The sequence below is a fragment of the Rhea americana genome, unplaced genomic scaffold, assembly GCF_003343005.1.
Source record: "Rhea americana isolate MKP2758 unplaced genomic scaffold, rheAme1 scaffold_77, whole genome shotgun sequence".
NCBI classification, from domain to species: Eukaryota; Metazoa; Chordata; class Aves; order Rheiformes; family Rheidae; genus Rhea; species Rhea americana.
The window spans coordinates 1,803,296-1,829,790 of NW_028186945.1; the positions used below are offsets into that span (position 1 = coordinate 1,803,296).

General features: G+C 36.6%; 1 protein-coding gene across 5 annotated transcripts in view; it reads left to right on the forward strand.

Annotated features, from left to right (window-relative positions):
* The window catches only part of RNF180 (ring finger protein 180), a 64,033-nt gene extending 37,933 nt beyond the window's left edge, over positions 1–26,100 (forward strand). For 4 of the 5 annotated variants that reach the window (XM_085322371.1, XM_085322369.1, XM_085322374.1 and 1 more), the window contains 3 exons: positions 11,145–11,370; positions 15,816–15,941; positions 22,831–26,100. In XM_085322371.1, coding sequence (XP_085178497.1) covers positions 11,145–11,370; positions 15,816–15,941; positions 22,831–23,033 — 555 coding nt within the window. In that variant the 3' untranslated portion in view covers positions 23,034–26,100. The remainder of the gene's footprint in view (positions 1–11,144; positions 11,371–15,815; positions 15,942–22,830) is intronic. The other variant, XM_085322370.1, reaches the window with a different exon arrangement.
* The last annotated feature ends 395 nt before the right edge of the window (positions 26,101–26,495 follow it).

Sequence of the window (26,495 nt, forward strand, 5' to 3'; positions counted from 1 at the left end):
GGGGTCATATTGGTTTCTGAGCAACTTTCTAAGAAAGTTTACAGGAAGCAAAAACTACTGTATTAAACTTAAATAGGGAGAAAAGATTAAAATCGTAAGAACTCATTATTCAGTTCCTTCAAGGCTTTTGTAGAAGAGAAATGTTACGATCCTAAAAATTAAAATGGCCTTATCTTCACAAAACTTCTGGGGAAATAAAGAAGGATGCCATATGCTGATTATACAACACAGATGACTCATGTCTTGTATAAAATAATTTCTGCATGTTATAATTGTAATATTTACACATGGAATGTGGTTTCCTCTGTGTGAAAAGTATATATGGACATGTATATTAAAGTTCTCTRTTATTACAAAAATATGCATTCATGTATGCAAGATTTCCCACGTATAGTAAGAAATAAACWGTTCTGCTCTGTCATCTGACAAAATTTTTTGATAATAGCTGCTTAAATCAAGCATCTGAAAAGACGGTTTAACCATTTAAAACTTTGCAGCTTCTACATCTCCAGAGTGAGGCCTCTAATGGTTGAATCTGAGAGAAAGCAAGTTTTTGCAGTTTGGATGACTTTAGATAAGACTGAATAAAATTTTGAGGAAATGATACAGTGGTTATTGTTGGCAGCTGCTGTCACAAAACCATAATTTATATTTTCTGATAGGCTATAACAAAGGAGAAGATTTAGAAAGAGATGGTTAATCTCTTTTAAATTGAGTATCTAGATCTTATTTTTTGGAAGAGCAGTGTTTGGGTTGCATTTTGTTACTGCATATCCATCTGATTTTTTTTTAACAGGATCAGATTTCAGTGTCAGTCCTCAGAGGTTGCATGAAAAGAAAAAAAACGAGGCAGACTTTCTATTGCTACATGAAGTTATCTAAAATACTTCTATATTTTTGATTGTTTTTGTTGTCTTAATCTCACATTAGAATATGTACTACAGATCAATTATAAACTGTGAGTTTTACTATTTTAAAATAACTGTAAATTAAATTGGAAAAAATATTTTACTTGACCTGTTTATAAATGCTTTTTATTTTTTCTGTTAACTCCTACTATACTAGAGTCTTAAGCTTTAATCATTTTTTCTTTTGAAGTTGTCATTTACAACTTGAGAAAATTTTCAGAAAGTTCTGTAGGAAATCCAGTGGATTTGGACTTCTTGCAGATTTGTAGTGCTGGAAAAGCTAGGACTGGTAAAAGCTGCCTTCATTTTCGTGACATTTTTGAAGTAAAAGTCTATTTTTACATGTTTTGGTGGGTTGTTTGGCTTTTTAAGGAAAATAATGAATTTCCTCAAATCATCCCTGAACTACATAGGAAATGAATTCAAAGATGCAATTCTAGTGAAGTTAGGATTATTCAGTAGTTATCTTAGTCATCAACTATAAAAGAAWAACTAACACTGACAAGATTTCATCTTTTCCCTAGAGTTTCTCAAGTATATTCTTATTTGAAATCCTTTACATGTCTCTCTTTTCCTTCAGTGTAAGTGAATGTTGTACTTAAGTACGGCTTATATATGGGATCTATTTATATAATAATTAAATCATGTTTCAGAAACTCAAACAAGACTTTAAATAGGTGGTCGGATTATTTTGAGCAAGAAGATCACCCAGTTGCTCCATCCAGATAATGAAAACTTTTTGAAAATTGTGACACTTCTTTGTCTTAAAATAAATTTAGGATTCTAATTTTGGGGTGAGTTATTTTGAAGAAATTCATCTCACTTGGTGAATCCTTTCTTGCTATAACATGTCATAAGCTATACTTAGATTGTGGAAACTGTTGATAGTTGCCGATTCCTTAAATCTCTGTGCTGTTTGTCCAGCCCAATGGAAAGGACACCCTGAGTACACGACCCAGCTGGAGACATGTCGTGTCCCAGCAGATGCCCAGAGGGAGWGTCAGGGTAGTACCTACCATAGTGCGCATCCCTGTAAATGCAGACAGAGGCACGGTTAGTTTATTTGGATTAAATTCCCATTTCCAGTCATGGTTCTGATGGTCCCTACCTAAATTCTAGTATTTGCAGAATAAAAGGCAAGAACTTTCTCAGTTCAGCTTCTACGCTGTGTTGTAAATCTCTGTTGTTATGTCATGTTAATAACATTTGAGTGATCGTGTAATCACTGCAAATTATGACTGAGAAGAAAATAGTGTTTATGTAATACCACTAATCAATTTATATAAAATTTATTTAAATAAATTCCTTGGAAAAGCGTGTTCAGCAAGCCCATCTTTTTGTCCAAATCAATACTAAGTCTTCTGTAACATACCTAGTGGCCAGAAATTCTGTGTACTTTTCACTGTATGGGTGTTTGGTAACTATTTGCAGTCCCTGCGTGCAGTTGCTGAGCAGTTCCCCTGGATTTAGTCTGGTGCAGTACTGCTCGTCTGCGGTCTGGACAGCAGCAAGCGCCAACTGTATAGGCAGGGAGAGCTGTGACTTGGAGGTGGCAGTTCCCAGGAATAGTGAAACTTTAGCAGAAAACACATCAGACTGCAGATTTTAGTTATTTATCAAGCTGCATTCCAGAAATGGAGTACAGACTGTCAGCGCGGTTCGGGAGAGGACTGGAACCGATCTGTGAACAGCCCTCTTCCCGTGGCTCGTTCTGCTGTGCAGTGCTGGGGAAGAGACCTGTTTTAATGGTAAGAGTAGGAGTTTTGCACAAAGGGACCTTTTGTGTGCTATCTATTAACTCAGATTGTGTCATGCATCATTATAAAATGCTTTAGATTTATGGTGAATGACAAGAAGAATTTCAGATGCGTTGTTTGGAATACTATGACTGTATTTATGCAAAGCTGCCAAAATATAGCAGCACTGTTCCAGACATCCTTTCACAACTCATTTTATTATGAGTATCTTCCCTGACAGAATAATAGTGTGTGCATTCACACAAAGCCTACAAGTGGCGTGGAAAAATAAATACATACTAATGTTGTTATTTCAGTGCTGCAAATCTGTTGGTTATCTCAAAATTAAAAGGTGGGCTATTTTTACAAGTATAATACTAATATTTCAGCTGAAATAATTTATTGATTCTCTAGGTCTTTATATATGTGAATTGACATGAATCTTTTTACCACATGGCAGAACTATTACAAGCAGAGAAGAACACTTTAGATATAGCTAGCAGCTGCTTTGGTGTAACTAATAAACGGCGATCTTTTACTTTGGTAGGAAGATTAAAACTTAAGAAAATGTGTAAAAGGACGTGGTTCCTTAACAATCAGATTAAATAAATATATGCTTTAAAACTTCAAATTTGTCTCAAATAAACCATGGGGTTTGTTTTTTTTGTTTGTTTGTTTGTTTGTTTCTGTGTAATAGTTTTAGGTTTTATGAAAATTAGATGTTGCCATATTACTTTGATATTTTTTCATGATGAAATAACTGCATTTCCAGAGAAGAAAAATACAGATCGAACTCACCTAGACTCCAGTGAARTGCTTATTTATAAGGATGGGCTTGATGTTCCACTGTGTGCTGAATTAATCCAGTAATTTCAGTCTTAGTAGCATCTCCTAGTTAACTTCTGCCTGCAGCAGAGCTGTTGTGGTTAYGCAGGAGCCCTTGTGCCACCAGAGCAAGAGTAGAAATTTGCAGCAGGTAAGCACAGAAAATGTTAATGCATGTTAGACAAAATAATTTTAGTTAACCACACAAGCTCTGATGAATTGTGATGATAGGGTGCTCAGATACTAAAATAATGGACCAGATTAATTATCGTAGGTAGGGGCATGATAAGGTCAGTGAAGACTTAGAGTTATTGACCTGGCTCAGGTTGTAGCATGCATAATATATGGGTACAATTATGGCCTGTGCATAATAATTCAATGAACTTTAACTAGATARGAAACTAAATTGCCTGTGCTGTTCATTACAAGATCATTCAGGACTAAGAAAATATTGTAGTAATACTGTTGGTGGCCATCATTATCTAAAGATAGAAACAATTCAGGATTGATAGGAAAAAGTTAATATGCATACGTGTATTTGATTAGGCAAATCAAATCAAGCATATTTGATTAGGCAAATTGCTAGAGTGGGGAAAACAAAGTTTGGAGGGTCAAAAGGTCTTTTCAGGTCTGAAAAGTAGTAACCTTYATGAATAAACATGAGCTCAGAACAACCTTTAATGACTCAAATAGAGCTAGGAAAGGGAATTAAAGTGTTCAGGAGGTTGTCTTCTGTGAGAAGAAGATAGGCAGATAATTTATTGCCTCTGGAACATAAAAGAGGTTACCTGGAGGTTAGTGTGATTATCTGTTCAGAATATTCTGATTTTCACTTCTATTATTTGTTATATTCATTTAGTGTTGTCACTTTACAACCTTATATACTAAAGTATAGCTGTCTACCCATAGTTAATTGTTGCTTTAGAAGCCATGGCCTTGCAAAGTACTTAATCAAGAGCTGAAGAATGCCACTGCCTAACGCTACTTTTAAATACACAAAATAAAAATAAATACACTCTTTTCTTTAAACAAAAGTTCTCAGTGAAACAAAATGTCCGTCAGTTGTTTTTCCCTTTGGGCAATTTATTCAGCCCAAATGCAGAAAGAAGGACATGACTCCTAGCGATAGGTAGCTCCAGAGAGCTGCTCAAGCTGCTTTGGTCTGCTTTGAAGTTTTTAGTTTGCCTTTGGATTTTTCTGAGAAGTTGTATAGCRAGAAGTTTAGAGTGCAGGTAGTTCAGAGTGAATTATTAGTTTGTACAGAAATGTAAGCCATGGGCATTGGCCTATCTGCCCTGTTATAATCTATATGTTTTAAGCTTAGGTTTGCCAGAAGCCTGGAAAGATGCGCTTTGCATTCATTATGCTAGTCATCCAAAACAGAGGCTCAGAGGCATACAAACCMCAGGGGACACTTTGGCCTGACTTGGAAGAACTGCTACTAGCTTAGTCAGTAAAGATTTTTGGTAGGGATTTTCAAACATTTTAAAATTATACTTGGTTTTGTTTTTTGAGTTTGCTTTTAAATCKCCATAAAAAGTCACTGATTTAGCCTGCAAATGTTAGACTAGGTAATTTCTAATAAGCAACAATGTATTAATGCTATTACTGTCACTAACTTGAAAGAAAACAACTACAAGTTTTTAGGTGAATAGTAGCGAATAGTGTGAAGCCTGCTTTCCTACTTCTTCATATCGTACATAATTAGCACATTACGTCTCCTCTCTTCTGTGATTTCCATCACATTCTTTACTCTCTACACCCCTAAGGACACTGCTTACAGACACTAAAGCCTCTTTCAGTACTCCTCTTTCCTCCAGTATCCTCATTTTCCTCTTCTAAGCCTTCACTGTTTGGCCAAAAATTAGACACCTGGTGCGGGCACTCCGCAGCCTTTCCCAAAATGATGGCACTCATTTCGGTCTCCTGCCTCAATCTAGCTGTCAATTTTTGTGAAATTTTCAGGAAGCCAATACACTTGAGATCTCAACTGTTCTGTTAGATTTGGTTACAGTTAGCTAAGGGTWCAAAAGCTGTTGTGGAACCACCTGATGAGGCAATCTCATAAGCTGCATTTCTTTAGGAAATGATGCTGAAACCACTCCTGCAGTAACTAAGAAGTATTTCCATTTCTGTACAAAGCAGATCTAGAGCCATTCTGTCTCGTATAGCCAAACTTTTTTAAAACCTGTGTATAATATTCTGATTATATAGTACAATTAAAGGCTTAAATTCAGTTTTTGAGCTGTAAATCATTATAGTTTCATTTATGTATAGCTTACAAATAGCTTGGAACAAACTACCAAAGGGGAGCTTCTGAGAGAGCAAAGGARAATGTGCAAACTGCTCTCTTTCAAGATATGAGGCATCCAGATGTGCAGCATGTCAGCTCTTTCTTCTGGTTTGTGAGTGTAAAAATGTGGCTTTATGTATTCTTCTGACTCCCAGACCACTGCTGTCGCTTAGAGGAGGGATTGTTCATGTAAGAGAGTACTGAAARAATTGCCTGTGCAAAGAGACTAGTTTTATGTACCTTTACATTAAGTATGCAAGGATAGAAGAATTTTCCTCTCCTAAGCAGTCTACATAACATCTGGACCTGTAAAAGAATATATATGCTGATCACTGTATACATCAATATCTCTTAGTAAGAAATTATTTAAAAAAAATCTTTCAGCACAGTGCTACTAGCATACATGTAGAATTTCTTCTTGTTAATGTCTACATCTGTCACTAGTTCTAGATTCATCTGGGCTTTGGCCTTCTTGAATTTCATCTTCAAGTGCTCAAGGAATGTTTTCCCCAACATATTGACAGGTGGTGCTGTCTGTAAATTGATAATCTTTCAACTTGTCAGGATTTGCCAGATYCTTGAAAGTAAATGTTTTACTGCGTTATGGAAGATGGAATCAAAATTGCAGCCTCTGAGAGACTGAATAAATTAATAAATATATCCAAGCCATTTCAGTAATTCTATTCACAATCAGGAATGCTTTAGCTTTTCTTTCCATTTCTTTCTGATTCCATATTTTTAGAATTTCTATCTTTAGAAGAGTTTTATTTTTCTCTACCACATGTTCACTTCATGGACAAACATTGTCTGCAATAACTTGAGGGGGGGGGGAGGAGTACTTGAGGATTTCTGAATCAGTTGGATGRCTGATCTTGTGTCTTCTACAACTGCCAGTGGTCCCAAAGGATTTTTATCTTGTCATTTTCTGCCATCWTTTCTCATTTGTATTCCTACCACTTCTGACAAGTGTTACTGGAACGCAGACTCTGCTGAGGGTCACTAGCTGATTATGTGCTTTACAAGCCAACAGTGATAGTTCATTCTCAACATGCATTGAGCATCTTTTCTGTTTGCTTGTGGTTTCACCAGTTCTCCAGACATGGCATTTAGCCACTCCTAGTGTTGTCCTCCACAGCTGTATTGATGCTGTCTGTTGATTTAATGAAAATGTCTGAATTCTAACTAATTAGGAAGACCTATGTCTGTATTCTTAAGAAGCTTGGTTCATTTTTCATGTGATGCTCTGCTTGCTGTCTCTTCAAACGACCTTTATGTTCCGTATTTCCTTCAACATTTTTCTCACAAATCTTTTTTTTAGATACTGATTTCAAAATGTATTAAAAAGTCATAACTCTTCAGCCCATTCTTTAAGTCCACATGGCTACATGTCTGTGTCATTTCCTAGCATTAAAATCTCCATCTGTGATATTTTATTACGGAGTTTTTTAGCCTGTTCTATTTATTCTATGGCTCAGTCTACTGTACCAGCAACCTAAGACAGGAATGAGAAAGCATAGAGGYGAATTGGCTGGAAAAGTTTGTGTCCTTTGAGCTTGGATTGAGGGAACTGACAAAGATGTCAACTAGTGCCCTCATACTAGATCTTGTGCTAGTACTGCTGTAGAAGCCCGATTCGTAGCTCTCTTCAAGCAACAACATGTAAGAGATACCAGGTGTATCTGATCTATTAGATGCAGACCATCCCTTTTTAGAGTTTATATCTTGTTGATGATTACTCTATTTTTGTCTACTCTTGATTCTGTTTTACCTATAGTTTTGAGATAGTTTTAGCAATGTTCATCAGAACAGGGAAATCTTTACCAGACTTTGCATACTGTTTGATTGTTCTTTCCAAGAAAGGGGCAAATGGTTAAGAATTTGCTTAGTGAAGCCCTGTTGGCTTTTCCAGAATAGAAGTGAGTAAGTGGTAAAACAATTAAATACAGCAGCAACAGCTGTTCTCTAGTGCATAGTTATAGTGCATACATAATTATCACAGATGGTGAGATCTCTCTTTCACATGCTTACAGGTAAATCTCACAATAAATATGTTTGTTTCTTGTATGTATTCTCCCTAAATGTGGAACTGAATCAAAGACTTTCASATAGTCCAGCCAAACTACATTAGACTTCTTATGCTAGTTAAACTTCCTCTTAGGCTTTTCAAGCAGAAGCTGATCCTTTGTTCCACTGCCTTTTTATTTTCTTTTGGTTTGGGTTGGGTTTTTTTTATACCCTTCTGCCATTCACTCAGTGAAATAGCAGTGATTACAGTAAGGTGATGCAGTCAGTATTAGCAGTTCTCATGTGACTTTGGAAYATAGAAATTTTTGAGGGCTTTTACCTTTCTTCCATTGCTTACTAGTAATAGGATTGTACTGCTTAAAAAGTTTCCCTGTTAGTAGTCTGCAGTCTTTTATTCCTGTCACTGTCACATCTACGTGGCCTTCCTCAATTTTGTCTGCATTATAATCTCTCTGCAATGGCAACATTCTGTTTTATGCTTGTAAAGCTCTCAAACACCAAAACTTTGGTTGTTGAAACTTTGAAGCACCACTTGGTTGCAAATAAAAATAATACAAATTTAAATTACTTTACATTAGCTTCTTGCATAGGGGAAGTCCTGTGATTTAAGCTTTGCACTACTAACTGATGCAGTATGAGTAGATACGCTATTTGAGAAGGGGTGCAGAGCTGTAGAAAAGACAGTTCTTCCTCTGATTCAYTAATCAAATTACTCTTAAATAGAATGTAGTTTGCATGTTAGAGTAATTTAGATCTGCTTACTAATTGTAGTAGACACTGAGATTCTTCTGTCTGTTCATGTTATCCCAGTTACAAACCTATCTCAGAACCTTCCATTACCCTTGAGTCCTCCAGCCATTCTGCCTCCAGCTCTCTTATGTGCTTAATTGGGCCATGCAAAGTGTTTAACTTGCAGTCAGTCAGACAGGCACGCCTCTATACCATTTCCATTCCTAGCGAAGCCCATCAAAGCCAGTCAGCTTTTCCCTCCTATCTTGTGGTTTTGTGCTAGCTTTTATTTCTGACTTCTGTCCTTACATGGCTGCTTTGTGGGTTTTTTCATTGCCAAATGTATTAGTGCTTCTTAATTTTGGCTGAAGTCATCTSTGTTGTATACCAAGCACAGAGACTATGTTCCTCATCCTCTGTGCCAGTCTGTCTGCCGATTTTTGTCAACAAAAGGCTTCCTTCTTTCTAAAATTACCTAGTTACAACCAACTCTCAATTACCTTTTTGCCATGCTRTTCTGGTGTGGGCTGTCCGTAAGTGTAGAGACAACCTGGGTCAAGCAGGATTATTGATTAGTTATAGCACAGTGCTGCTCTCATGCCCTTCCTGGGGCAAACTTATCTCTGAGAATGACACAATTGCTTTCTGGGTACTTGGAGCTAGAAGTAATAATCCCAGACAGACTCACGATGGCTGCATGTCAGAGTTGCCTAGTTGTCTCTGCAGTAAATTTCCAGAGAGCTCAGTTCAGACTAAAGCAAAGCTGACTCTGGTTTTCTAGACCCATCTCAGATCTGGCATGGAGAAAATCAAGCTGGAGTAGTAAGTGCTGAGGTAAGTGCTACAAGAGCCATGCAGGTRTTGACACCTCTGGTTTGCACAAGAGCTAATGTCTGGACACTGCTGAACCCAAGCTGTCTCCATGAGTTTGTGTCACTGCGTGCCAGAATTTGTAAGCCCTCTTGGCACTTGATGTTCTGGAAAGTGGGATGCTAAGGATGAGCGAGACTGGTAGGGCTAGTGCTTATCCAGAACTGGTAAATCCTCCTGGATAAACATTTCTGCTCTGCATTTTCAAATACATTCCATAGTACTCATATTGTTAGGGTTTATTTATTATTTGCTGTGTTCAGTATCCCAGATAGCAGAGGATTGACTGTAAYGAGAGACAGCAGAAATCCAAAGCAGTAAGCCATAAACATGATCATCCCTGAGACAGACGTAGAGACTCCTGTGTCTCTGAGTAGGCACAAAATATTATCATGAATATTGGGTATACAAGTAGCAGTGATAGTCTGCCATGGCCTACAAGTGTCAAAAGTGGCCCATCTAACAGATGGCTGGTGGGTATGCAGATTAGATGCTAATCATGCAGCTGCTCTGGCACAGAGCAGTACATATTGGGTAGCAGTGAGTCATGAGGTATGCTTAACGTTGGTAATAGGTGTCTGTAAGGACTTCTGCAGGCCTAGCAAGGAGGTGGGTATGGGGTRGTGGTTGAGCAAGGGACATTTAGAGCAGAAGGTGTTAAGTATGGTACTGGAGCCTACAGGAAGTCACTGATACTGCAAGGCAGCTTAGAATTAAGATGCTTAAATTGGCATCAGTAGGTATGGTTTGAGAGTTTAGAACAAGGGGCGTATGAAAAGAGTTTTGACACTTGGCAGTGCCTGACTCACTCCTGTCTCAGATCGTTCCTGGTGGGTCTGTTGGATTTTGGGGTATACTGGGTTCTATTAGCTGTAAAACAGAGAGTAGAGAYAGAGGAAACAGCTCAGTAAATCTGTTTCTTGTGTTGCTCCCATAGAAATGAAGAAAAAAATTCTTCCTAAGCCAAAAAGTTTGGGTGTCATTAGTATAAGATCTTCAGATAGCATGGTAAGATTTAGTCATTTTACATTAACAAAGCATGAACCTGGTTCTATATAAACATTTTTATGTTCATATGGCATGTACACAATATGGAAAGTCCAATCATGTCCCCCTACAAAGACATCCATTCCAGAAAATTCATAAGCATACATGCTAGCAAAAACAAGCATTTGCCCAAGTTGTTAGGATTTCCTGGAAGAAAAACCTAGAAGGATTTTCTTTCTACATTAAGTTTCAGGTCCTCCATATAGTGATAAAGCTGTGGTTTGTTTCAAACTGTGAGTCATTAACTGATAGTCACTGTGAGTCTTGCAAAAACATACCTTTCCTAAATGACCTTTCAAAGGCAGAAGAATCCATAGGTTATTTTTAGGTTATTTCATTTTGCCTCTCTTAGGAAAATTGCCAGATATTTTGGTAATAAAATTTACAGGTGAATTGCTAAAATCTGTTTTAAAAGAAGAAATCTGATAATATTACAGGTTTAGTCAAACTTTTTGATTTTGTTGTTCCTTTCTTTTACTGTCTGATATATAACTTTTGTTCTCTTTTTCCTCATGCTTGTTGTGACATTCCTCTCTTGTCCATATGTTTCATTATCTCATGAAAAGTAACGTGTATTAAAAGTTAAGAATATCACAGTGTGTACTGACTTCTTAGGCATTATTTAAAGCCACCTTCCTGCTGATTGGTTTATCCAAAATTAGTTATAAGCCGAGCTGTGAAGAAATGTTCTTTCTCTTCTTCTTCTTGCAGACTGCAACAGATAACCTGCATACAGATGATGAGCATGAATTCAGAGGAGATAAAGAAAGCTATATCTGTGCAGTGTGCCTGGATGTTTATTTCAATCCTTACATGTGCTATCCATGCCACCACATCTTTTGTGAACCTTGCTTAAGGATGCTTGCCAAAGACAATCCAGCCAGCACTCCATGTCCACTGTGTCGCACTACAATTGCCAGAGTCTTTTTCCAAACAGGTATAAAAAATAAACTTTTTACAAGATAAAAAAAAATCTATAACTTTTTCTTCATGTATTTCTGGTCTGAATAAATATGTAGTTAAAAGCATAGTAAATCTCTGCTAACAAAGTATAGTCATAAAAAGTATTCTCCTCTCCAAAGAAATAACAAGAATATGCAGTGGAATTAAAAAAAAAATCCATGCAGAATAGAATTTGGTCTTATTATCCATTGTGAGGATTTCTTTGCGTTTAGCTCTTCCTAGAACTATTCCATGCAGGCTTTCTTAAGTGGTAAGAAATTACTCTGGAGGTATATGTCAAAACTTTTTGATTTTTGAATGCAGGATTTGATATTTCATGTTTCTTTGGTTTTCCCTTGCTAAATAGTCACAAACTCCAAACATTATAAACATGTATTTCCTCAAAATATCTCACTAAAAGGCATTTAAAAATTATTAAGTTAATGAGAAAAAAATGATTCTTTCCTTGGCTTTATGACTTTAATTTATATTTAGGTGAAARTAAAAACTGACAAGGCTATAGAATTCTAATACTGTTTTTAAATTCTACTCTCCTTTCCTCTTACACCATCCTCTTTAGTACTGCTGACTTCCTGCAGTAGGAAAACATTTGTGGGTAGGGGTTGTTGTTTGAGGTCAGAAAGAGTGTAGGAATAAGAAAGGCTAAGTAGTGCTATTGATAGTGTACAGTGAACAGTATGGGTCAGTCTTTACACCTGGAGCTTAAAAAAAGGTAAATTCTGGCACTGTGGATAAAACTCCACTATGATATATGGAGTCAAGCCCTTTACAGCACTTGAAACTGTGCATAGATGGTCACAAAATAATGGAAATGACTCAGCCATACAGAACATTTATTTTTTGCATGCTGCAGAGATCATGCAGGCTTCCTGCTTAAACTGGGAGAGCACTGTGCTGATGACAGGTTGGGGATGTAGATTATGTGGAATCAAGTTAGGATTTTGCTCTGAGCAGCAGAGCTACACAGCTTCTATTTCTGGTCGCACGCACATTCTTCCTTTGAAGAGGCACAATATTGTATAATTGGATGACAAACTAGCTCGAGGAACTGAACTGTCTGAAGAAGAGCTCATTGGGGTGGGAAGGAGGCATTTTTCAGCCATACTAGTTTCCCCAGGATGGTGCATGGGAGTGCTGCAGGTGGCAAGAGCCGATGGCCATAGGGAGTGACTAAACTAGCACTGCAGYAAAAAAACTGCGTGTGAAGAACTGTGTGATGCCTGAGCACTCTCAGCACCTTGCCTGTCTGGTGTATAGAGGTTTCAAGCTGTTCTCACTTCATTTGCCTAATGCTCAATGCTCCTTTGGATTTGATGTACAGATGAGGTGGGTTTCACTACTAGAGAATGACTTCTAGTTGCTGTAAGGCTATGAATAAATCTATTTAACAGGGTTGCTGCAGTAAAGTACTACTGGGAGAGCAGAAAGAGGATATGGGTGCTTGCTAAAGTATATTTGCAAACCTTTTTAACACCTCTAAAGTACTGTCATTTAAGCGAAATTTCCAGGATTATATGTAGCAATTGAGTACTTAGAAAGGTATGTAGTTTTATTGAGGAAATGGACTTGTGTGGCTACAGTACAACTACAATGTCAATAATAGAGTCATCATGTCATACACATATATGATATGTGTGTAAAATTAACAACTTCAGAGACATCCATATAACCTTACCACAGCTATTTGTATATTACTGTACAATTTATAGCACTATATACTTGGCTTAGCAATATATTTGAAAACAGATACACTAAACTGACTTTGTTTTATTATACAAATATATATTAAGAAAAATATTTTGTATATTGCCAATGCATAACATGTTGAACAGCTTATAAATCAACCAAGACATACTGATGATATCAWATCCTTAGAGAAATTTTTTAAATCAACATATTAGGGAATACGAATCATGCAGGACTAATGTAAAGGGTAGGAGATATTTTTTACTTGGGCAATTTATTAAGTCTTTTAAAAGTTATGTTAAAATCACTGCTGTTACAGGTCTGTGCAGCCAATGAAGCATAATTGCTAGCATTCTTTACATTTTCCACTAATGCTACAGCCTGTCTCTCTCATTTTCCTTACTAATGTATTCTGGATGCTTTCTGTAAGTTTCCTTTTGTGTAATCGCATCTTATTTTACAAGGATATGTCCAAAAAAAATGAAGGATATGTTCAGAAGTTCACTTTTTAGCTTGTGCAGTTTTGCAAATTGAATATAACTAAAATAGAAGGATGCATGTAACAAGTCAAAAAAGGTGAGGGCAGAAAAATCCATTAAGCACCAATTATAAGGGAAAGGAGTGCAGAATCCAGAGCTACAAAGCCGAATGTGATTCATGGGGATACTTAGTCTGGCCTGTTGCCCACATCCAGTGAGCCTCTACTACTGGTTCCCTTGAGCGCGAGTTCCAGTGCAGACAAGTTGCTCTGGCGGTGTCTGCGGTACGTTCCCATCTTTCTTCAAAGATGGAAAGCCCTTCCCCTCTGGATAGATTCACCTCTGGTCAGATAACAGTGCCAAGGACTCACCTCAAAAAGACAGAATTTGATCTGATTACAGCAACCCACTTGCAGGAACTCTGTCTTTGAAATGGCTCTTGTATTAGGTGAAAGAATGAGGGTGGGACAGGCTTGTGCACTTTGATTCAGGTTAAAGCATGATTCATGTACAATGTCTCTAAGAAGTGCCAGATCTGGCACCCATGTGTAATAAATCCACCAGTTCTAAGAAGCAGAGGCTGAGTGTACTGTTTGTGCATCGTGGGTCGAGTCACGTGGGAAGGAAAGGGTCCCATACAGAAAGGCAGCTTGGTCTGGCCAGCCTGAAAGCCTAACCAAGCAACCTCCTCAAAGCCAGTAAGAGCTGTCATCACTGCCTTTTCAAAAAACAGCAATTAGATGCCTCAGAGATTTCACTGGTTAAATTTGGACAATGAATTTGAAAGAATTGAGTCAGTTTTTGTGGCCATTAGAAGGAAAATAAAACACTCTGATCCTGCAAGAGGCAAGCAGAGTCTCATCAGAGGCATTTCTCTGAATCCTGATAGTACTTAATCAAAATATATTCAGTGCCATATACAGCTCTTACATAAAAATGGATAACCACTAGTGAAAAAATACGCAGTTTGTTTCAGTTATGTTTAGGAGAAAAAATGGCCTCTTTCCCTCCACTGAGACAGGTTTGTAGGTGCAATAGCACTGTTCTTCTCACATAATGAGATAGAAACATTGGGGATTTCTCTGCTTTATGTATGCTGTGTAGCCAGTTCTGTCTTCAGACTGAAATATGGCACATTGAAAGACTTCTTAGAATCAGACAAGCATATTTTTGACTTTCAGTCTGCTAATCCCTTCCTCTTACGTAGCAAGAGCTACTGCAATGAAAGGACTCAGTAGCTTGCTGTCATATATTTTTTTTTCTTTCTGGAGCCTACTCACAAAAAGCTTAATTTTCTCAGATTTGTCAGAGAAGATTYGTCTCTTAAAGAATTAATAAACATTGATTATTAAAAAGGTATGCAAATTTGCAACAAAGCAATAATAAGTATGGTAATAAGACATAAGCCTTTTGAAAGACCTGTGAAGGGCCTTTCTTTTCTTTCTTTTTTTTTTAAGGTGTACAATAAATTGTGGAAACAACCACTATTATTAGTATTTATATGGAGCCGTGGTAGTTGGAGGGGGGAATATTTGTTCAAGCAACTGAAATTAGGATTTTAAAATTTTTTCCTGTTAACTGTTAGCTTGCAAATGTCTTTTATCATCAAATCCCTTCTTTTCTGTGATAGGATAATATGTTCATCTTTTAAATCTGTTTTCCAGAGATACATGACTATAGGTAGATTTGTTTTGCCATTTTTGAGTTTCAATCCATCTAGATATTTCCTCAGCTCTTTCAATGTGTCATTAATCATTCTAAGAATGTGTTAAGTAGTGATTCATGTTAATCCACAATAGAAAAAACCTATCCAGATAATTTTTCAAATTTCTCCCTCTCCTTCTACTGTTGCCAGCTGTTATTGACTAATAGTGTTAAAGCAAAAAATAGCATGAATGGAGAATTAATATCACAGTCAGATTCGTTCATTCATAGACATTTTAATTGTCTTGCAACTTAAATAGCCTGATTTATAATGTGCTTCATTCATGTAGAGTTTGACATCATCTTTCCTAAATGCCTTAATCTGGAGGTAGAGAATTAGAAGAGCATGTTTAAGACTTGCTCTTGCTGTATCTGTACATGTTTGGTTTTATGTGATTTTCAAAACCTTAGGAGATCTAAAAGGTATGTCATGATCAGAAAAAATACTACATAGTAGATGAGGTGATCTTATTTTGTAGAATTAACATAGGAAAATTATTGCTGTAATTGCAGCATTAATGTATATGTTCTTTTCTATTAATTGTTGTAGAACTGAACAACTCTACCAAATCTTTTTTTCCTACGGAGTATTTGAAAATAAAAGAAAGTTTTCAAAAATCAAATTCTGCAAAATGGCCTCTACCAAGCTGCAAGAAAGCTTTCAGAGTTTTTGAAGGTAAGAAAATCATTTCTATATCGTTTTGGACATGAAGAATTTAATTTTCAGATTCAGGTAGGTACTATTTGTATTTTTCCCTAACCTCCATTCACTCTTAACTACAGTATTTGAAAATAAACATCTAGCTAATGCATGCCGTAAGAAATCAGAGGTAGATGACTACTGCAGTAGAGCTAAGTTAAAATTTCTCCATATGTGACTTGTGCACAGTGCTCTGAATCTAAAGATAAGCTGCAAATTGTAAAAAGGAAAGAAATAGTTTTAAGTGTGGTCAATAAAGAAAAACACACACACAAAAAAAATGTAGAACCAATCTTTTTTGAAAGATGTTGGAATTATCTCATAGATATTATCATGTATTCCTTGAAATGGAATAAGAGTTTGGTTTGGGGTTTTTTTTAAGCTTTCCTTTATTTTGTATTTATTATATAAAAGAAGCGTACTTTAATAGTTAAACTTTGCTGTGGTTATAAGTGATTGTAAACTGAAAAACATTTAAGCTAAAGGAATGAAATGTATGATTCACTGTTTATCCAAGTTTCCCTTTTTTCAATCTAATGAGGCTTTTCTTCACCAGGCCTCATCTATGTTTACTTATCTAGTAGCTTTCTGTGGTGCTGAGTCTTGCTAACAAATCTGTTTTTCCTTTTCATAAGAACAATATAAATTGCTTCTAAAAGCAYGTGGAAAAAAACAACATCCTCCTTATATCCTCTTTGTGTGTCCACGCAGGCCTTTTTGGTCAAATTTGGTAAATTCTGCTCTGCTACTTACAAAACTGTCACCCAACATCATGATTTGATACTGAAAATAACAAGGAATGCTCTGAGCTATTAAAACGAGCAGACTTGAGAAGTTTGAGGACTGGCAGATGTTCTTTGGTACTGCTCAGAAGTGGAAGCTGTTGGCAGGAAAAACAAAAATGTGTCTTGTTCTCTAAGGGTACTTAGAGAACAATAAGTTCTATATATTCYAAGTAATACAGTTCAGATGTTAATGTTGAGCTTATTATTTTATCGTAATCTATTACATTATATATATGACATAGTTCATGTATGTGTTAAGGTCATATGATGATGCATTTCTTATATGTGAAAAGCTATCATCTTGAACTTCATGTAAAACATAAATGATTAAAGGGAAAATCTAGAGAATTCACACCRCTTAAGCAGCGTACTGCCTGAAAATCGGGCAAGTTGTCCCACAGCAGTAATTTAGAATGCTGCATTTAGGTATCTCAAAAGCATAGCCTAAAAATCCCTCACACTGTAGGAACATGACTAGAGACAGTTAGTTGGAAACTCTAAAGATAGAGTTGTCTGAAACTTTGCCTACTTAAATACAGGTGTCACTACCATGACCCATTCCTCTGGCTTTCTGTTTGAATAAAAGTTACTGAAAGTTTTATGTCAGTTCAAAATGCAACTGGCTAATATATTCTTCCTGGATCACTTTCTTGGGCTTGTATCTAAATTGTGCTCAAAACCACTTTAGGTTCCCTATTTGRTATTCTTAACTTTGCCTATAATCCCTGCCTCAGGAGGCTGCTGGGAACACACAGGCAGAAGGCATGAAGGTATCTGCAGCAAAAGACTTCTGACACCGTAACACACAAACTCACAAAAATGCATGTTAACATCACTGAGAGCAGTGGGGAAATTAGATTAGTTTTTGTTTAATTAGGAAAGTCAGAGATAGCCACTATTACACACCTAATGAAGGGTTTAAAGCTTTTTAAACATTTCATAAGTATAGTTTATCTTTTTTTAATTTCATCAGCTTATTTCTTGGTAACCTATTGAGCAACTTTTCTTTGTAAAGATTTATTTTCTGATGGTCCAATATGAAGGCTTTTCAGATAGCTCTTTTGATAAAACTTTGATCAGCTTCCAAAAACTGRTTAAGTAATACTAGAATCAGAAAACTTAATTGAGAAAAAAATTGCTCAAGATGTGGTCCTGTGTTCTGTATTTTTCATTCTCTAGAGGCACAAGTATTTCTTTTGTTTGCTTACATGGGAAATAGGCATTTTTCTGAGTTGACATTAGCTAATGCTGAATGTGAATCTGGTTGGAGACAGTGGCATGGCTCCAAGGTAGGTCAGTCACCAGTTTGTCTGAAGGAATTAAGGGAAGCACGCTGCCAGTCAGCTAGATTTACAAATATAAACGAAAGGCTGCTGTAGCTAGGCTCACCCTGCCTGTTAGAGCAGGCATGCCAACACTGTGTACTCGATCAGACCTGTCAGGCTGACCCTTCAGGTTTCAGACTGAGTCAGGGATTAGGATACGAGACTGGGAATTGGTGTGGCACATGTTTGCAGGCATTCATACAGGATGACTGCCATCCTCTCAAAAATCTCTCTGGTAATACATGCTTTTTCTGTTGTTGGAAATACAGGACTCAGAGTTCATTTTAACTGACAAATTTTGCAGTTTGGCTACTATATTAGCATAACCAGAATATGATACAGCTTGCACATATACTAGAGCAGGCTGGTAGGCATGCAGAAGTTTGGGATAATATCTCCTCTGTGAAAGTAGTGTAAAAACACGTTGTCTTTGAAGTAAGTACAGGACAAACAATGGTAAACTTCATGTGGGAAGCAATGAAGCAGACCTTTCAGCAAATAAAGGCCTCTTTCAGCAAGGCAAATAAAACCAGACCAAGACAAAAGATGGAATATATAATGGAAAATAGTACAGAAAAGAACATCTAGTAAACTATAATGGATTTTCATTGGAATCCCACTGCAGTCCGTGTAGTTCAGCATACTCATATGTGGTTAGGAAAAGAGATGCATAATGAACTGCTAAAGTTTACTAATGATACTAAATTATTCAGCTTACTGATGGTGGTAACAATAAAATGGACAGCTATGAGTTATCTTTATTGGCAATTTAGAGGAGGCAACGAGTGCTCTCTCACGAGGTTTGCCGATGACCAAAAAAAAGTATCAGTTGATAGACTCCTGGGCGGGCCTGCTATTTAGAGAGACCTAGACAGCCTGGAGAAATGGGCTGAGGGGAATCTCTTGAAATTCAGCAAGGCTGTCTTGCACGTGCAGAGGAGGAGGCCTTGGCAAYGACGCAGGCTGGGCACTGCCTGGGGAGCGGCTCTCAGGAAGGGACATGGGCATCCTTATGGAGAGCAGGCTGAGCGCAAGCCGGCACTGTGCCTTCGCTGCAGAGGCAGCCAACAGCGTGTTGGGCTGCATGAACTTGAGCAGGGCCGACAGATTGAGGGAAGCGATGATATCCCACTCCTGAGCCCTCAGCGGACCACATCCAGAATACTGCATCTGATTTTGGGCCGCAAAAGACATTGTAGCTTACCTATTATTCATACAGGCATATTTTTAGAGCTAAATTTCCTATCTCATATCTCACCTTCAGTCATAGCAAGATTAGTCTAGTCAACTTGTAAAATAGGGAGAATATTTTAAATTATTTATAGCCCTATTTTGATTATCATTAGCATCTCAATAGAAGGTTGCAAAAACTTTAGCAGGGATGCATGCAACAGATGTGCCTATTCATGATCCGATGGAAATCTTTTTTGATTTGTACTCTTTTTATTAATCTAAAATCATAATTTGAGGTTATTTTTTTTCAGTTATAGGTTTCCACTAAGTCTGCCAGACTCTGCTGGCAGTATGCATGTTTACGCATGTGATTTGAGTGGAAAATCGTATCAACAGCCATGCATAAGCAAGTTATATAAGTATGTATTTTAACAAATACGTGCTTATAGAAGTGATTTAGGGACTGTATTCCTGAAATAAGGCTTCTTTTAAATACACTTTTTAAATACATTAAAAGTGATTTGGAGCACCATCAGCTCTTCTATTTCGCATGTCAAAACCCCATGTTACTCTACAGTTTTTGGAGAACTTCACAGCTCCAGCTTTATTTGCTGTTGGCTAGAATGCTATGTATAGCCACAGCTTTCTTCCACTCCAGCTGGAGAGAGAGACATCTGTAGATATTTTTCTTGTCAGGATGTATTAAAGACAAGAAGTACAGTATGGATCATAGATTCTGCAGTAAGCTATCTGCATGATCAGATGCATGATAGACATCAGAGTGTCTAAATCTGATACTCAGTTTCAATACTGTATATATCCAAATGTCCTTTGGAATATACTTCAGGATAAAAAAAAGTTCTTCTTTGTTAGTGTGTGTTAAGTTCCAGAATTCAGTTTACAGGCTAGACATTTTCAACTAAAGCTTAATCAATTTATAGATGGTAAGAATGAGACTATTTCAATAATGGAATTAAGATCTATTTCACATTACTGACTGTCAACTTTCAGTTGCTTTACTCATGCTCAAGAAGCCACASGGATTACATATGTTGTACAGTAAGCAGTTTCTGACTGCATTCATATCTTTACTACAGCACCAGCAGTATTTCTGAGGCTTTCTATATCAAGAGCAATTACAGAATAGCTGGTTTGCTATACTGAAACTGCCGTTCTTCAACATAGAATGATTACATTACAAAGTCTAATCTAACATAAATTGAATGCAGGTTTGCCTAGGGTGAATTACACAAAGATACAAACCACAGTAATATTTGTCTAAATCCTCTAGAAGGCGAGGCCTACCACGTCTCAACTAATGTAGCTAAATATTTACATTAATTGTGATTGCAAGATGATCTTAAACTGTTAATGCAAAAATAGCCAGTAGCGTTTTGTTATATTGTTATATTTGCTAAAAGTATAGAAATAAATAAAAAGAAATCACAGGTAGCCGTCTTAACTGAGACCCTCCAGAGAGGATAACATACACCAAAATTCATGCATAAAAGGCAAAGATCGTGTTAAAATATAAGTGATAAAATTTAACATCATTTGCGATTTGAATTAAAAAAAGAACACTAACTTATGTATATGTAGTATATGTCCAGACTTACATTTGACAAAAATATTTAAGTATTATAAATTAAGTTGAGGTAGGTTTTTAATGAACATTTTTCACATAAACTACATCTTCATAGTAGGATAAGGATGCTTGAAGAAGACTAATGTTTTTCAGTATTCAATTACTGAATTATTTTTGAGTACTCAAAGATACTGTTTTAAATAACATAATTGAAAACATAACATAAAATACAAGACAGTCCATGCCATACTTCTCTTTAAGCAGTTGATTAGCTTATGCGCTAAAATTTGTCATATTGCAACCTAAAGCTCTATAAAAGAAAATTCTTGCTTTTTTTTTCTGTAGAGTCACTGTAGCATTTTTAGCTGTAGGCAGATCTTAGCCCACTTGGAGTCACTGAAAACAATTACAAAAGTTCACCATGCTTCATTGCCATGAAGATTTCATATAATAGAATAGAGAGATTCTGATAGATACACACCTAGAAGTTTAATACCTGTACATGACAAACTGATCCATATTATTAAAAATAAAATTCATCAAAATACGGTATCATGATAACCAGCACTGATTCTCCAATAAAATTTGTGTTTCAGTAGTCTAGTCACATTGCTAAATCAGTCATTAAATGAACATAGGATACTCAGTTGAATTATTTTACTAGGAGTCAAAAGGTCTCTGACAAAGTATCTTAAAAAAGATAGCAAAGAGAGAAAGATTTTGTTTGGAAGGAATGGAAAAAATGTGCTATACAAGTTCTAGACAAAATATTAATTCAGAAAAAAAAACAGTCTTCTCCATAGAGAAGGAAAAATAGCGCAGTTCCACCAAAAATGTTTATTAGGATACTTTTTTTAATACATGTATTTTATGTTATCTTGAATAAAATCTGAGAGTATTAAAATGAAAATTACTGGCATGTGAACAGTATACCACATAAATTATTTGTGTTAATCAAAAGCAGAAAACTGAGGAACTTCAGGGAGGCCTAGTTAAGCCAGACTAGAAGGAGCGCGTTAGCAGATGAAACGGAGGAGCGTGCGTGGGTGCACGCTGCTGTGCTGTGATGCACCCTGAAGGGAACTCTGAGCTGTTTCTCCCAAGCTTTGAGCTTCCAAAACCCATTACAGCGATTTAGGGGAAGAGGGTCTGGACAGTCCAGCAATAACCTGTTTCCCAGRAAACAGAACGCTGTATATAAATCTAGAGCTCTATGACTGCGGTCCCTCCTTGTCCACTGTCACAGCTGGGGTCAGGTTGTCTGCCTCTGCAGCGCAGCTCCCACCTCTTGCCCATGCCATAACTTGGTGCCTAACACAGCTGGTCCGTCAGRGTCGTCTTTACCCTCACAAGCAGCTTTTATACAAGTACTACGCATATATAGTATTTCTCTTACATGCTTAGCCATCAATCAGTGCAAGTTCAAATAATATTAAAGCAAACAGGTCTTGGTCAGAAGAGTGTTTTGAAAAAAAATCAAATACAAAATTCAATTAAATCAATAGGATTTCAAATATTTTTGCACTGTTGGTCTGTGTGTTCGTTTGAAATCTGTGTACACATAGGGATGTGGCAGGACTGCTGAAGGATTCAGATAAGTAGGTTCAGGGAATCCAGAGATTAATGATTCAAGAAACTAATTACAGTATATGGAGCCTTTTACTTTCTSAATCAAATTCAGTGGAAGTTGGCACCAAAAAAGACATGTTCACAGATCTGGATGATACAAGCATATAGCATTACTTTAGTATAGTAAGGAGTACCAAATCCAAACAAAAATAYTATTTGCCAGACTTGGAAGAAAAAGTTTGGTTTTAGATCCTTTAAATTCAAATCCCCAGAGAGCTTCTTGTCTGATAAAGTGAGGAAACCCAGCAGTAAGGCGTAAGATTGCCTGCTTCTATTTGTTCTGAAAATAACTGGGGAGTAGAGGTTAACTTATTTTGTACTCAGTGTAGTTGCTTTTATAAGGATTTTTATAGCCTGTTGTTTTCCAGCAGGTTTTCAAAGACGCTCAGCTACTGTAACAAGGAGGCATTTTCCCCATGCTGCTCACAGGATGGACTACATGGACTTTGAGGATGATAGCCGCGGATGGCGGTTTGATATGGACATGGTGATAATCTACATTTATTCCGTCAACTGGGTAATAGGATTTATTGTGTTCTGTTTTCTTTGTTATTTCTTTTTCCCTTTTTAGTTTGTATTAATTACAGTTTGGAAGAACAGCATCCATGTGAAGCACGAAAATGTGAACAGAAACAACCTAAAGAAGGCAAAATGTTTGACTTTGCATTTTGATCATTAAGAATTGTAATAGACTGCATCAAGCATGCTGTGAGGCTATTTGCTTGATAGTTCTGCTATATGCGACAAAGTAATTGAGTTTGGTTCCAAATATAACATGAGATCCAAATCATACTTACTACAGTGGGAGTTTTGCCATGATTCAGATGGGAGAAGGACTATACCCCAAATGTATAAAGTAATTACTCTGTAGAAATATACAGTACTATTTGTTCTTAGGGAAGTTCTGTCCATTAAAACAGAACATGATCCATAAAGTCATTTTCGGAGTTGACTATTGGCACACTTTGCAACCTTAAGCAAGTCGTCTCACAGGTGCTTTGATTCCTCATGTTTAAAAACCAATGAAGCTGCTCCCCTTTTATAGTCGGATCTTTTGGGGACAACAGATTATAAGCACTGCAGTGCTGCACTATGCATTATATAGACATTTATTAGAGCTCTTTTAACGGCATAAACCAAATTTGGGGAAACTTTGACAACTGACAGACCTGTCAGCATTCTGCTGTGGGGATGTGCTGTGTCAGTGCCTGATATTCTGAGCCTGCTAACTAAGGAGAGAAAAGATACTGCACAGTTTGCTAACAGTTCATCTTTTCAGCAAGTGGCAATCAGAATGAATCAACTAACTCCAAGTACTGCACACTAAGGGGACCTTTTTGCACAGATTTCCAGAGTTGCACTATACCTTTTTTACCTATCCAGGCGACTGCCTCTGGATCTAGGAAAACACAGAGCTAAAGGAAGACAAGCTGCAGGCATTGTCTAACACTAACCCCAGTAAATACAGGAAAAAGAAGTGTTCCCCATTTTTAATTCAGCCTGTGCATGGCTGTATGGAATTCACATCTTCTTCTAACTACTGTAACAATTTGAGGATACTCGTAAGTGTGGGCTCATCAGTGCTGTGTGTCTCCAAGAAAATCATGAAAGAGGACACAGTATTTATTTGCACCTTTTATGTAAATGGACTTTAAAGCACTTTATAGTTTGTGTATGTAAAGATCACAGAGTTACAGTACCAAACTGCAGTCAGTTCAGCATTTGGTCCATACTTGCTGCTTTACACAGTACTTTTCAAATGAAAATGAAAGAACTTCTTTAAATGATAAGAGGGATGTCAAAAACTTGCAGAAGTCAAGTGCCAAAGAATGGTACAATGTAGTTAAATAGCTTACTGTTCAGGCGAGTACAAGGAAGGGGCATAATTCTATAAAGAGCACTGCAGTTTGATCTAGAAAAGCATGTGCATATATGTATGTCGTTCCTTTGGTATCAGGATTTGTGTGGGAGACCTGTGGTTTTTCAGTAGGTGGTGTACTCCCCTGTTCGAGTAGAGAACAAAGAGAAGTGTGTTATGGAAGCTGCCATCTGCCAAATGTGATGGAATGGAATGAAATCAAAGGTTTTATCAGTGTGCTTAACATTAAGCATGTGCTTATGCTGCTTTGCTGAAGCAGGGCCAGCAAACTCAGTCTCGTATAGGCTATGAAGCGATCAGGACCAGAGACTTTTATTTAATCCGAAAAACAGCAGTAAATCTGCTACTTGGTTTTCCTTATAGGCTGTAAAAAATAATTCTCTCTTTGAGAATATGTGTGCAGAATTAAAAATTACCAGTCTAGTGACATTAATTGAAGTAAATACTTTCCACCATCATTTCTTTAATCTACACAAACTTAGAGGAAATACAGTAATTTAAATTCACCATCACAGTGTAATCATTGTCATGAAAGAAATAATTTGTATGTAATTACAGTATATCCAGTTACTTCACATATAAGAGATTGGCTCTGTTACTGGTGACATTAGGCATAGTATTTTGTAAGTTTAAGGTGTGATAAAGCTTATGGCAAATTTCTTCTTTATATTGACATAAACAAGTCTTTAAAATCTAGTTTTTTATTGTCATAGTTTCATGTTTTGCTACATCTAGACATGCTCAAAAATTATCAAAAATTCTAAACATTTTTCTCATCTATGCCACGAYTGGGATTCTAGCTGCATTTTTTTGTTTGTCTGTCTTTAATTTTATTAGCTTATTGTTCCTATCTCAGCAAAGAGAGGGACTAATTCACCTGGTCAGCCAAATTGCTTCTATCTTATGATCTCATAAAATATTAAAATAAAATGTATCTTAAAAAATTACTTTGACATACTGACAGTCAGAAACTCTGATAATAATTTAAAGTAATTTAATTTAGGATATCTGATGAAGTAATATCCTTAAGTTAATGTTCCAAAATATATTGACACATAAGATACATAATACAGATTTCACTAATTGTATACAAATAGAATTACTTATATTAGTTTTAATAGCATGTTACTATGGGTTTATTCTGAAAAAGACACRAAGGAGAGTCAAAAACCCAATGTGATACTGGCCCCTTTTGTACATTTGCAGCAAGAATTGATAACTGAGGATGGCTACATTTTCCTAAATTTAGTCAGGATAACAATTTTGTATGGCATTTCTAACTGCGTAGCCATATCGTTCTCTGAGGTATTATCAGTAACAATTTCTTGGGCTGTACTGTTTTACTTTATATTGGTTGTTATTAATTCCAAGGGGCAGTTAGTTTAAAAAGATAGCAAAGGCACACAAATAAGACTGTTGCAACTTTTTTCTTAAGGAAAAAGTGTAGAGAGATTGTACCTTTTTTTTTTTTCCTTTATTGCTCTTTTGAATAAATACTTTTGTAAAAATACAGTAAGAATTTGAAGGCTCTAACTTTGTTTCCATTGAATTCTGCCAGTAATAGGCTGTTGGTATCTGTGGGAACAAGAGTTGGTCCTTTGTAAGCAGTTTTCTGGTTAAGAAGTTGATCCTGCTTGCAATCTCTTCTTTCCTAGCTACAGTGGTACTAAAATGTTTCCAGTAAAATTTTGGTTGTTTGTAATATTTTGCAGCCATTTCAATGGCTTCTTCTTGGTGGAATTAAATTTTAATATTTTTTTCAATCAGCTTAATGTTTGTTATTTTGTTGTTTGGGATGCAGCTGGGATTTGCTGAATTTTTTGTTACTATGGTTACCTCTTTTCATACTAGCAATCTTTTATTTGTTTCAGTAGTTTCCAGGGAACAGCAGCATTTGTTGTAAATCTTCTTGGGGTAAGGTGGGGCACTTTACATATTCTATGAATGGAGAGTACTCAGTGCTGATACTGTTAGCCCAGACAGATTAAATCCTGAAGGCAGCACAAATCCAGAAGGAGACTGAGAGGTTTGCCTCTGACAGGGAAAGGCACTTTGTGCACATTTGACAGATTATCCATTTCATGCCTAGTAGTGGATATATTTGTAGCTATTCTACCTGCCAAAGGTCCACTCATCTTGCTTCCCTCCCACACT